The following is a 14656-nucleotide window of genomic DNA, read 5'->3' on the forward strand; positions in this document are numbered from 1 at the left end:
GGCTTACAATATTTTCTGTTTGCGAGTGCTTAAAACTCCTGTAACTGGAGTAGTACAATTCAGCTGTTTCTGAATTCCTGTGCTCTATTTTTGCACATATGCAATATTGAATAGACCTGCCACTTTTAAGTTAATTGACACAAAAAAAAAAAAAAAAAACAGGTGGGTGGCTCAAAAAATCCTGACTCCCTTGGCGTAGCTAAAAAGCCACACACATTCCACTTTTTGTCTGAGTTTCTGGGTTAGGGCCCACAGTGCTCTGTTAGGCCAGATTCACACCTGTGCAGTTTTAGTGCTTTTTGCATTTTGCAGATTTGCACTACAAAAAGTGTTCCATAAGAAACCATGTTAAATGGACTGTAGTGTAAATCTGCAAAATGCAAAAAGCACTAAAACTGCATAGGTGTGAATCCAGCCTTAAGGTTTTTTCCTAATATAATGCGGCTTTTGGCTACCAGTTTCTTTCATGCCTGCCTCTCCCTCTGCATAAACCAGACATTTTAGGATGTTTTCATGACGTGAAAAAAAAATCTGCCTTTTGTAGAAGGGGATACTAGTATGTTCTCCATAAAGCTCTTTAATTTGGAGTCTAAGCATTAGAGCCATGGCAACATAAGTAGGGAGAAATACTCATGTTCAGTCCAATTGTGCCAAGTGGCAGAGGGGACTTGAATGGAGGCTCAGGACATGTTTGTGGGGGACACCATTCAGATGTACAACATATCCCTAGCAGCAGGAAGATGAGATTCCTGGAAGAATGTTACAATGAGTATCATGTTGTGCACAGACTAATCAATATCCTAAAGAGGTTGTAAAGTCTTGTGTGTGGCTGTTTTTTTATTTAAATAACAATCATGTTATACTTTCCTACTCTGTGCAGTGGATTTGCACTGAGCAGCCCTTATCCTCCTCTTCTCAGGTTCCTTTTTGCTGCTCCTGGCCCCTCCCTACTGCTGAGTGCCCCTACAGCAAACAGCTTCTATGGGGGCACCTGAGCTGACCTGTGCGGCTTCTGTGTCTATTCAGACAGTCCGGCCCCACCGCTTTCCTACCTGATTGGCTAACTGACTTTGACAGCCGCAGGAGCCAATGACGACGCTGTGTCTCAGCCAATCAGGAGGGAGAGTCCCAGACAGCTGAGGGACTCGTGAACATCGCTGGATAGAGATGGGGCTCAGGTAAGGACTAGGGGGGCTGAGGGGGGCTGCTGCACACAGAAGGATTTTTATCTGAATGCATTCAAATAAAAACCTTTTGACTTTACAACCACTTTAACCAATCTACGTTGAATAGTATTGAAAGGATTGTTTTATACATGAAAATGCAAAGCGTGACACTGCTCTGATTAATAGGCAATGTGCTTTTTTTTTTTTTAAGAACTTATTTAATAACCTAGTGTCACTGACGGAAGAGGCCAGAAAGGCGTACAAAGATATGGTGTCCTCAATGGAACAGGAACAGGCTGAGGAGGCTCTAAAAAATGTTAAAAAAGTTCCTCACCACATGGGTCATTCTCGTAACCCCTCTGCAGCCAGTGCAATTTCATTCTGCAGCGTCATCTCTGAGCCAATATCAGAAGTCAATGAGAAGGATTACGGTATGTTTTTTTTTTGCAAATAGTTAGATTTATTTATCGTTTTGTAGCTGAAATTGTTTTAAGAATGTCTGAAACATTAATAAGAAGGCTTGTTAATGAAATGACTCTTTCTGACAATGTTCAGTCTGTCTATCTGTAGTTATAACTAGGTATAATGTATTGCTGTATTAGAGCAAGGTGAATCCCCAAACACTAAGGGCCAGTCTCGACAAGCTTTTGGATAGTGTCAGTGGGCAAATATAGTTTGCCTTCAGGTGCATCCCACTCGCATTCTACATCAGTTACATTCAGCGTTCATTGACAGGTGCATATTACCTGTAGTTTAATCAGAACTAAGCCTATCCATTTAAGTTTCAAAAAACGTTACATTCCCAACATGTCGGGAATGTAACTTTCACATTTGCTTGTGACCTCAACCAAACTGTCAAACCATCAAATGGCTGGTGTCATAACTGATCACATGTGCTGCACCATGGCACCTGCAGATCAAACAGAGGCTAAGATGGCAGCTTCCTTGACTAAAAAGATGGAAGGGGTTAGTTCCACTTTAAGATCCCTGCATTTAAAGTAGAAGTCCAGCCTAAAGCTGGATACACACCATACATACAACTTTTGTTTGATTTCCTTTAGATTTACCTTCAACTATGCCTGATTGCATTATACAGTTTTGGTAAGGCCCCTTTCACACTGGGGCGGTTTTCAGGCACTACAGCACTAAAAATAGCACCTGTGTAGCGCCTGAAAAACCGGCCCCTTTCACTCCAGTGTGAAAGCCGGAGGGGCTTTCACACGGGAGTGGTGCGCTAGCAGGACGGTGAAAAAAAGTCCTGCTAGCCGCATCTTTGGAGCGGTGAAAGGAGCAGTGTATTCACTAAAAATAGCGGTGCTTTACCACCGATGCCCGCACCGCTCCAGTGTGAAAGGGGCCTACATCAAAAGGAAAAAATATGAAGAAAATTGTATAGTGTGTATCCAGCTTGACACTAAAATCCCTGCATCTACAGACATCCACAATCTGAGACTAACCTATCTAACCCTGCAAAGAAGAAATCAGTATGCATGCCGCTCTGGTCCCACTCTGAGCTTTCAGCTGCGACTTCGCTGTGTAGGCGGGTGCAGAGGACACAGCCGACAACAGAAGCCCCATAGTAAGTCTATGGGTGATGTCACTTCCCATTCATTTCGCAGCCGTTGTCGGCTGTTTCCTCTGCAGAGCTTCTGTTGCTGGAGACCGGACCGGAGTGTCTTCAAATAAGGTATGTATAACAATTTCTTTACAGGGTTAATGTTTCATCATGGATGCCTGTAGATGTAGTGATTTTAGTGTTGGGGTGGACTTCCACTTTAATTTTCTTCTATTCTGCATCAACCTGTGTAAGGCTGCTTTTGCATTCTCATTGACTGTGGGAAGTGGAGTAGTTTTTAAAATAAATTAAAAACCTACCAACACGGGGCTTTTAGCACACAGTTAAAATAGATAGTTCTACTACTCCCTGGTTCAGCTTTATTGCTTTCTGGCACAGCTTAAATCCTGCTGTGCATAGATGAGGATGCTGATTCATTGTCCAAAGAGCACCTAGAGGAGGGGCTGTAACATGGGGGGGGGGGGGGGGGGGAGAAAATCACTCGCTACTGTGTTGATGGGGGAATCGCTTGGCAGTGCTATTGTGTTCTGCCGGTAGAGAGTCTTCCTTCCTGGCAGAACACAATGATAGCCGCAGACAGTTAACTGCATGTATAAAAATTAGACAGGCTGGTCGTACCCAAGTCGAATGATGTTACAACCAGCCTGCCCATAGATGGATCAAATCTTAGCCGGTCCCTGTTGCACCGACAGATTTTGATCCATCTATTGCCAGCTTAATTGGGTCACCTGCCTAGCTTTGCAGTATTGCAGAGGTGGGTAATTCTTGCAATTTACTTGACAAAATCCATCCTCGGATAAAACCTTAAACATGTATGAATTTAATTTCTGTTTTTAGCAGTTTGTCAGGAGTTCTGTATGGATGTACTGACTTCCATATTTGCACTGAACCCACAGTACTTCATTTTTTTTTTTTTTTTTTACCTTGCCCTATAGTACTGCATCTTTTGTTGATCTGCTCCCATAGGACCTCATCTGTTATTGATCTGCTCCCATAGAACTGCTTCTTTTATTGATCTGCTCCCATAGTACTGCATCTTTTATTGATCTGCTCCCATAGTACTGCATCTTTTATTGATCTGCTCCCATAGTACTGCATCTTTTATTGATCTGCTCCCATAGTACTGCATCTTTTATTGATCTGCTCCCATAGTACTGCATCTTTTGTTGATCTGCTCCCATAGGACCTCATCTGTTATTTATCTGCTCCCATAGAACTGCTTCTTTTATTGATCTGCTCCCATAGTACTGCATCTTTTATTGATCTGCTCCCATAGTACTGCATCTTTTATTGATCTGCTCCCATAGTACTGCATCTTTTGCTTACCTTTTTACTGCATCCATAAGCTCATTCTATTGAATCCGCACTGCCTGTAAAAGCATGTGTTGTTGCCGCACTTATTTTGTGAGTTCTTATCAATAATACTGTTTGTGCTTTGTATTGCAACAGAAACCAATTGGAGAAGTATGGTAGAAACTTCTGATGGACATGAAGCATCGGAAAATGGAGACTGCTCTGTGAGGACCATGGACTCTGAACAAACCATTAACATTCAATCTGATAGTAAAGCCAGCATACAAAAACAAACACCACTGACCACTCCTGGTGTTATTACCTCAGGCAGTAAGCCTGGCAAGTTGACTCCAGTAGAAAAAGATGAGGTGAAACCCGATGACAACCTGGAATGGGCATCCCAGCAGAGTACTGAAACTGGATCATGGGATGGAAGTGGCAGAGACGTCCTCAGCTCCTCCATGACAAGTACCACGAGCACTCTGGTACCAGAAATGCTGGAGGAAGATGATGATGAGGAAGAAGAGTATCACCAGGAACCTATTTCAGTAAGCAGAATAGAGTCCTGGGTTTCAGAGACCCAAAGGACTATGGAGACGCTTCAGCTTGTGAATAGCCCTGAAGAGGATAATATAGAACAGAGTGAAGATGACGATGATGATGCAGAGCCCTCTGAACATGTAGACCCAGTTGTTGAATGCAAGGAACGGACAGTGGAAAAGCTTCCCAGGAATGGATCACACCCACCAAGTGCTGGGAAGGCTTTATAAAAGAGAGTTCTAATTTTATGTAGAAAAAAAAAAATCAGTGAATACAACAAACTCAGGAATTGGTCTTTCTACAGAATTACTGGGAGAATTGCATCCATTCCCATACTTGTTTCATCTCATTGTTTTGCACTGTTTAAATGTCTAATCTATATTTAATTCCATGTAAATAATGTTGTTTGTTATTAATTGTGTTGTTGCTTTTTCTTTACTTCAGCACTAGGGGGCACAGGAAGGAATGTTTTTGTCAGTTTGTGCACTTTAGTGTGCATGTATACACGCACTTAGAGACACAAAAACAAGCTGCTCTCTGTTTTCTGCAGTTCATTGTTGGTATAAATTTAACAGGGATAAAATATGACCACGTGCTTAAGAGAACTACATTTAAACTGCAAAATAGTTTGTCAAAACTACAAAATAGTTAATATAATTGGGTACATTATGTTCACCAGAATTTTGCTAGGCACCACAAGGGCTAGTGTAGTGAATTGGCTCTTTTCATACACTCCATGTACTAGTAAAAGTGGATACTTGCGCTGAGAAAAAACAGGAATGCAGTTTCTGCATTTGGGTGGCTCAGGATAAGAAATTCTCACCCCACATAGGCCCCCACTTCCCCTTTCTAATTGGAGTAAGCTCCAAGAGGCACCAGAAGGCCATGTTGGTTTGGCAGTGCTCAGAAGTGTTTTTATATATATATATATATATATATATATATATATATATATATATATATATATATATATATATATATATATATATATATATATATATATATATATATAATATATATTAGGTAAGCTAACCTATCTTATCCTATTCTATCCTATTTATTGTTAAAGCTAAGTGCCACTTTCACATTACTGTTCTGGAGGCAGAAACCGTAAAGTCCCACCCTCAGCACAGCCATTGGTCTTTTTTTTTTCTTTGTATCCCAACCTCCTCCTCCTGTATCCTCCAGCACACACAATGGTCTTTTCCTTTGTACCTTTGTATCCCTCCCCCAGCACACCCAATGGTCTTTTTGTTGTTTTTTTTTATCCCACCACCAACACACTCATTGGTCTTTTCCATTGTGTCCCACCACCTGCACACCCAATGGTCTTTTCCGTTTGTAACCCACCACCAGCACACTCATTGGTCTTTTCCTTTGTATCCTACCCCCAGCACACCCAATGGTCTTTTCCTCTGTATCCCAACCCCCCTGGACACCTATTGGTCATTTCCTTTTGTATCCCAACCCCCCCCCCCCCCCCGCACACCCATTGGTCTTTTCCTTTGTATCTCACCCCCTGGCACACCCACTGGTCTTTGCCTATGTATCGCATCCCCTGGCTCACCCATAGCCCCTTTTACTTTGTATCTCCCCCCCCCCCCCCCCCCCCCAGCACACCCATTGGTCTTTTCCTTTGTATCTTGCCCCCTGGCACACCCATTGGTCTTTTCCTATGTATCCCAACCCCTGGCTCACCCATAGCCTTTTTTCCTTTGTATCTTGGTCCCCCCAGAACACCCATTGGTCTTTTCCTTGTGTCTCACCCCTGTGCACATGTACCTCTCACTTTCCAGCATCCTTGACACCAATGAAATGGCCCCTCCAGTACACAGAGCTGTATTTCCTATGTATCAGCCTATTGTCCTGTACATAGTATATAAAAAGAGAAGAATACTGCATGTTTGCACCTTCAGTATACTGTTATCTTCCTGTCTGCTCATCTTGCCGTTCACTCCCCTTTTTCAGTTCCTTTTTGTAGAGGCACATCTCCTCCCTATCAGTACTGTACTGTCAGCCCTGAACCTTCCTGCACACAAACAACTTTATACTCATGACTAAAGCAGCACTTCCCTCTGTCTGTTGTTCTTTTTAGTGTTGCCTTCTGCCTACACATTCTCCTTTAGATATGTTGTATTCTTCTCCTTTGTGTCTGCTACTCAACCCTTTTTTTGTTATCCTATACCAGTGATGGCAAACCTTGGCACCCCAGATGTTTTGGAACTACATTTCCCATGATGCTCAAGCACTTTGCAGTGTAGCTGAGCATCATGGGAAATGTAGTTCCAAAACATCTGGGGTGCCAAGGTTCGCCATCACTGTTGTACACAGACATTGGCGTAAGGCTGTAAGCCACTCGCATGGACGGCACACAAATATAAATAAGTAAAAGTGCAAAGTAACAGTGCCTGGCACCAAGGGAGATGCTGGAAATAGAGTGGAGCTTTATGACCCGTAAGATAATTTTAGATTTCTAAGGACTACATATCCCATGGTACCTTGCCTGCAAGCAGTAATTCCTGTACTGACTCTGCCTCCCAAAACTCCTCCTTTCAGTTCAGAAGGCAGGCTCTGTGAAATGTGTGATCGCAAGCAAGTAAATTTGTGAGGTTCTTCACAAAGTAAATTTACAAAAGCTCAAGATCATTCATAGTAATAGGAGTGGGCTAGAAATAAGTGAAATACAATGTGGAAATAACAATATGATTTTGCATTTTGACCACAGATACAATTTAATACTTTTATATGGTAAGATATGTAGCTTGGTTTTGGGGGCAAGGTTGTCATGCTGTTCACTCTGTCAGCAGAGTTTGGGAAAAATACAAGGTACCCAATTACATTAACTATTTTATAGTGTTCAATTCAGGTCTGCACCTTTTAAGTTTAAAACTATAGTTATCCCTAAATGTTTTTAATTTGATAAATGGAGTTTTACTTTGATTCTGCATTCTAATATAGGAACATTTATGCCCCGTACACACGATCAGACTTTCCGCCAACAAAACTGGATTTTTGTTCGAAGGTTGTTGGCTCAAACTTGTCTTGCAAACACGCGGTCACACAAATGTTGGGCAACAATTACGAATGTGAGAACGTGATGACGTACGACGAGCCGAGAAAAAGGAAGTTCGATAGCCACTGCGCCTCCTTCTGCTTGATTCCTTGCATTTGTGAACTTTTGTGCGTCAGACTTGTGTACACACAATCGGAAATTCCGACAACAACGTTTTGTTGGTGGAAAATTTGAGAACCTGCTATCAAACATTTGTTGGCAGAAAGTCCCACAGCAAATGTTCAACGGAGCATACACACGGTCAGACTTTCCGACAACAAGTTCGCATCCAACATTTCCCGTTGGAATATCCAACCGTGTGTACGCGACGTTACACTTGAGGTTAGTTTTGTGTTCTGCAAGTAATTCTATATGGATTGTTCAGTTATATATTCATTTTATATTTATAATAACTTCATAAATACAATTGTTGAATGTATAGGAGCAACAGTTTATTTTTGTGCAGTGTTTTCACAGCTGTCGAATTGCTGTTTGTAAAGCAAGCTTAGTTTGGCTGGGAGTTCTTGCTACTGAACCATAAATAATTGCGGTCTTCATAATTAACTGACTGTCAATATATCCTGCTCAGGCACCCACGGCTGGATCAAACAGTTGAATTGATGTGCTGTTTGCAGCTGCCTTGAGCCCCTGTTAGGCCTCATCACATGCCTGATAAAGGGGTCCGGCGAGGCTCTAAAGTGTTGCTATTTGCTGTAACAATGTGATCATTGAATAAAGCCTTAGGACCCACTGTGTGATCCATGGTGTGCTGGTGACATTCTCTCGCCCTGTTAGGCCTCGTTCACACAGGCGTATATATCTGTACACCAGTGCGAAGAGCTGTCTTCGCCTGCATGGGATGGACAAGTGTTCGGTGCAGGCAGTCCCATTCATGTCTATTGGGTCGCAGCGGCTGCACAGACACATCCGCTGGTCCCCGTTTGACAGCCGGGCGAGTGCATGCCCCCGGACACACACTGTCTGCGTAACAAACAGCATATAGTGTCAGTTGTCACTTAGCCTGTAATCAGTTGTAGATTTAGTCGTTTTCAGCTTTCCTGCAATAGTTGGCACCTAGTGAAGTAAAATAGTATCATAAAATTGTACTCGGCACAAACATTTCAATATTTTTATTTCTTTGTGTTGTAACTTATATGTAGTACTTATTTCAGTTTTTTGTATGACTCTTACTAGATTAAGTAATGCTAAGATCAGTACCTGTGGGTTATTAGCTGTTCTAAATCACTTACATAGATAGATATGTACTGTCGGGATTTATACCGTTGTTCCCCTTACCAAATGCCACCCAAAACGATGTGCTCCTCTCAACTTTACATAGACCGACTACTCAGATTCGCTTCTGTAGGCCACAGAATACTTTGGACTGGTAGAACGGAGTATAAAACTGTTCGACCAAATGTTCATGATTGTTTGGTGCTGTATGATATGATTGTCCATATGGCAGTAAATGGCCTCTTATGCTGATGTCATGTTATTTTAATGATGCAATAGAGTCTATAGGCTTAAGTGTGGTCCTGTTCTTTGCATGTTGTAATTAGAACAAAGAGAGGCTGAATTTGTGTATAAACCAATCTTGGACGTAGTTTCTGGGAGTTTACCAGCAAAGGAAACAAACTGAACATGTTTTGTATATATTGTGTCAGTAGCTGCAACTACAAGTCTGTGGATCCAGGAGTCTTTTACTAGTTACTACACTTTTCTTACCCTGTTTGTATTAAATATTTGAGAAGTATAATTATTGTTCAGTTTCCATCAGGTGACTGGCTTATTGTACAGTTTTAATTAAACCTGTTTAGTAACAAGTCTTGAAATGCATAGCGGAAGGAATGAGGCCAACTGTGTCCGTTGGCTGTGCACTGTAGGGCAGCTTTAGGTGCATCTCTTTTGCCACAATGATGTTGCTGGTTATTGGTGACCTCATGGGCAGGAACTTTTTTGTGCAGTCGTTCTGCCTCAATGATGTTGCTGGTTATTGGTGACCTCATGGGCGGGACCTTTTTTGTGCAGCCGTTCTGCCACAATGATGTTGCTGGTTATTGGTGACCTCATGGGCGGGACCTTTTTTGTGCAGCCGTTCTGCCTCAATGATGTTGCTGGTTATTAGTGACCTCGTGGGTGGAATCATTTTTGTGCAGCCGCTCTGCCACACTGATGTTACTAGTTATTAGTGACCTCGTGGGTGGGACCATTTTTGTGCAGCTGTTCTGCCACAATGATGTTATTGGTGACCTCATGGGCCGAACCTTTTTTGTGCAGCCAATCTGCCTCAATGATGTTGCTGGTTATTAGTGACCTCCATAGGTGGGATATTTTTTGTGCAGCCATTCTGCCACAATGATGATACTAGTTATTAGTGACCTCATGGTTGGGACATTTGTTTAATATACAAAATGGCTGTCTGCTGGTATATGGGTGACTGGTATACTTAAGACATGAGTGGCGTGACAGACCTTAGCTTGCATGCGTTTCAAGTACCCTCTTCTTTCTGGAAATGACAGAATTACAAACTTGGAAAACCTTTTACTTTTGGTTTTTATTTCACGTGAACAGGTTTGGATTCTTGATCCTGACAGAAGGTGATCCTTAGTTAGGTAATGTTTCAATTGAGCGTCAGTTTTCTTCATTATTTTGGCAAATGTGTCAGAAAAAGGAAAGCACTGTGACTACTTACAGTGTAAGTCAGTAGGTGCAGTAATGGGGGGGGGGGAAATGTATCCATCTTCATTAAAATGTTACATTTTGCCATGAATGAATGACACGCAGGGCATGGCAAATACTGTCCTTTTTTATTCCAATATATTCTTTCTGTTTATTACCCAGGAATTCCAAAATTATATCCTGTGTTTTTTAAAAAAGATTTGTTATCCAGATATGTATTAAAACGTTCTTTATTTTCTAAATGCTTTGAGTTTGCTATAAATTTGCTATCTGACAGTCGAGTGACAAAAGATTTAGGAAAAAAGAAGTTTGAGCAAATGCATAATGGAAATGGTTTACAATAGATAACTTGTACCTGTTTCTAGAGGCAATTTTAGCTGGAAGCATTCTCGTCTTCTGTGCTGTGGCTCCTAAAGAAATAGGATTGGCAGTTGGTTAGTTCTGATTCAGGACTATCTGATTCAGTGTTTTCTACTGAAAGAAATTACTTTTCCTTCCTAAATCTTCTTGTCGTTTCCTGTTATATTTTTCTGTAAGGCTTGCTTGTATGAGAATCTAAAGTGTCCAAAATTATCATTTTAAAAGTTTGTATGTATATATTTACATTTTGGTATTAGTCTTCCATTTATTTCCGTTAACATTGTCACTGGGCAATGAAAAGCATGAAGGTTAGTTAACGTTCTTGTTAAACATAAACATTAACTATGGTCTGTGATTGAGGCCTATATCAAAGTGTACAGAGTGTTTCATATATATGGATTCAATCAGTATACCACTACTTAAGTCTTTGAGAATTTGCAATAATTGTGCTTTCTAAGGGAGAAACTTATTAGCTTAACGTGGATCTATCAAGCAAACCTTTTAAACCATACTCCATTAATACTACAGCCTGGATAAAAGCTTAAAGTGGATCTTCACCCAAAATGCAAAGTTCTGCTTTTCAGCCTCCCTCTCCTTCAACTTTGGGCACTTGTGGGTACTTCTTTGCCTGCAGCCTTCTGGGACACATCACAGGTTCCAGAAGACTGTAGGATCATTCACAAATTGCAGCAGGAAGCCCGACTTGAAGCTGCACGGAGTCCCAGGTGGCTTCCCACACTAGACATGGTGGCACAGGGACCCGAAAAGACCAGCAAAGAACCGCCCGGGGTGAGGATGGAGCTGGATTGCTGGACGGACACTTGCTTGCTACTGTAGGACAAAAAACTCAGAGATGGCATTATACCATCCTGCCCTGTTGCTAGGATGTTGCTAAGACACTCCAGCCAGTACTGCTCACCCCTATCACAGGAGCAAGCTCTCAAACCCACTGCACATGTGTGGTCCTCTATCTCCTGTCGCAGCTTTGCTGAGCTCAGAGCTACTGCGAGAGGGGTGAGATCGCGCATGCAAGGGAGTTTATATCTGCTGGGTACATGTATTAGCAAAGTCCTATCAACAAGGCAAGACCTGAAGGATGCCATCTCTGGGACTTTTTCAGTTGGTCTTCGGGAAGTATGCAAATGGCTTACACCTATAGCTACAGCATTATTTAACTTTGGTCAGAGCTGAATAGTTTTGTTTTTATCTACAGATACCCCTTACCTGCATAGGCAGTTTTTGGTATCCGTGAACTCTTTAATGATAAGTCTAATGCCTAGTACACTCGATAAGAAAATCCTGATGAAAAATACGAGTTATAGAGCGACTGTGCGACATGATCATTAGTACACAGCTTTCGAGAGCTGATCACGACGGTTCATGCAAATATATCCAAAGAGATGAACGCAAAAAATATTCTTGCACAATACCAGAATAACATTTTTTGTGTAATTAGTATGGTATTTGTATGAAAAAAAAAGTGTGACCAAGACCCACATAGTTACATAGTAGGTGAAGTTGAAAAAAGACAAAAAAGTCCATCACGTCCAACCTATGTGTGTGATTATATGTCAGTATTACATTATATATCCCTGTATGTTGCGGTCGTTTAGGTGCTTATCTAATAGTTTCATGAAACTATTGATGCCCCCCGCTGAGACCACTGCCTGTGGAAGGGGATTCCACATCCTTGCCGCTCTTACAGTAAAGAACCCTCTACATAGTTTAAGGTTAAACCTCTTCTCTTCTCATTTTAATCAGTGATCACGAGTCTTGTTAACTCCCTTCTGCAAAAAAGTTTTATCCCTATTGTGGGGTCACCAGTATGGTATTTTTAAATTGAAATCATATCCCCTCTCAAGCGTCTCTTCTCCAGAGAGAATAAGTTCAGTGCTCGTAACCTTTCCTCATAACTAATATCCTCCAGACCTTATTAGCTTAGTTGCCCTTCTTTGTACTCGCTCCATTTCCAGTACATCCTTGGACTGGTGCCCAGAACTGGATAGCATACTCTAGGTGCGGCCGGACCAGAGTCCATGACCACGCGTCATTGTAAATCAAAGAATACAATACATTATTATTATACAGGACTTGTATAGCGGCAATAGTTTGTGCAGCGATTTACAACATGAGGGCAGACAGTACAGTTACAATACAATTCAATACAAGAGGAATTGGAGTACTCTGCTTGTTTAGAACTTAAATCTTAAGAGTACATCACTACCAGAGTTGTATTCTGTCATATTTTCATAACTTTAGTAACATATTGGGTTTTGATATAAGACTAGCATGCAAAAAAAAAAGAAAAATCTTTTGTCCGATATTCTTATCGTGTGTACTAGGCTTAAAAGAAAAGTGTTTCGTTTTTTTATTTCATACTTACCTAGGTGGATGCCACATCTGTCCCCTGGCACCTCTACACTGAGAACCGAGCGATTGAACACTGCCGATCACTCGGTCCTCACAGCTCTCTGCTCTGCCCCCTCCTCGCTCACTGGAGCGCTGAGCTGTGGAGGGGCGGCTGGTTCAGGCTCTCAGCGACCATCTGGGTGGTCCAGACTCCATGGGTGTGATGATGCCCAAGCCTGGGCTGACTCTGACATCAACAGAGAGCCGACTTCAGTCCGCTCTTTGCTGAAAATGGATCAAAGGAGTGCTAAACAAACTGCACCCTTGTGATCCATAGGAGAAGTGCAGCTAAACAAGCTTTGGCTTTACCTCTCTAAGTTTGAGTCCTTTAAGTTTGCATCCTTCTCCGTGTGTAAGGTAACACGACTAGAGTTATATTAAGCTGCTTTTTACCATTCAAGTCTAGCCAGGAGCTTGTAGTGCAGGGATAGGCAATTGGCGGACCTCCAGCTGTAGCAAAACTACAAGTCCCATCATGCCTCTGCCTCTTGATGTCATGCTTGTGGCTGTCAGTCTTGCTATGCCTCATGGGACTTGTAGTTCTGCAACAGCTGGAGGTCCACTAATTGCATATCCCTGTTGTAGTGCATAGGGAAATATTTAATTATGCTCTGTCAGGAAAGTGGCAGTTCGTGGCCTGTTAATTATATGAATCTGGCTTGCAATGTAAAAGGAAATGTAAAGCCGTAGGGGACAGTCAACATACCTGATCTCCCAGTATATGCTGTTACTGCTCACATACTGGTTTATTGGGCTGGTAAAGTAGGCAGCAGTCTTCTTTTTAAATCCACATCATTCACTCATTCTTTACAGTGTTACTAAACCCAGGACCCTGCATACACTATATCCGGTCTCCCCCAGTACACAGAACATGGAAATGCAATTATATTTGTAAATATAAATGGCTAAATACCTTTTCTCATCAGCAGTGTATAGAAGTCTTGTGACTTCTATCAGTGTCTGCCTAAGCTCATAGGAGGAGTTTTCATTCTCCCCTGATCCTGTCTGGACAGTGCTGATTGGCCCTGTGCTGATCACATGCACTTTCCCAAGAATAAAAATACTCTTCCAATACACACCAAACTGAGCATGTGCAGCCTGACTCCTAATGCTATGATTTGGAGCTGTTAAAGAAGGGGAGGATCAGAAGACACAATCACACAGCCTTTATACACAATTAACCCCTTAGGTTCCACAGTGAGTATCACAAGCATACTTTACTGCTTATACAGACAGATTTTACTGTTGTGGGTTTAGTAACACTTTAAGTGGTCCTGGTATTGTTCACTGAAGTATAACCTTGATAAGTATTCAATGTTCTGAAAAAAGCTGGCATTGCTATTGTATTGTATTCTTTGTTTTATTGGTTCCTCCACACATGCCCCTGAGACATGATATGGCAAACGTTTGCTAGATTTATATGATCATATACATACAATATTTTGAATTGTGATGTTTTACGATAAGTCTATGACCTCATTAGCTGTGCCAACCGGTCTCCTTGATTCTGAATTCTCATTTATAGTGGGCATGCTTTATGAAAGAAATTACACACATTTTCCGAGAGTAACCTTTTTAGAC

The 14656-nt window shown here is 41.7% G+C and overlaps 1 protein-coding gene across 1 annotated transcript in view; it reads left to right on the forward strand.

Annotated features, from left to right (window-relative positions):
• Positions 1-10350, forward strand: part of SECISBP2L (SECIS binding protein 2 like) — a 91476-nt gene extending 81126 nt beyond the window's left edge. Inside the window, exons 17-18 of the mRNA XM_077469092.1 lie at positions 1378-1597; positions 4192-10350. Of these exons, the coding sequence (XP_077325218.1) occupies positions 1378-1597; positions 4192-4805 (834 nt within the window). The 3' untranslated portion in view covers positions 4806-10350. The remainder of the gene's footprint in view (positions 1-1377; positions 1598-4191) is intronic.
• The last annotated feature ends 4306 nt before the right edge of the window (positions 10351-14656 follow it).

Source organism: Lithobates pipiens, unplaced genomic scaffold (genome assembly GCF_037356315.1).
Source record: "Lithobates pipiens isolate NorthernLeopardFrog02 unplaced genomic scaffold, aLitPip1_a1.2 Scaffold_8, whole genome shotgun sequence".
NCBI classification, from domain to species: Eukaryota; Metazoa; Chordata; class Amphibia; order Anura; family Ranidae; genus Lithobates; species Lithobates pipiens.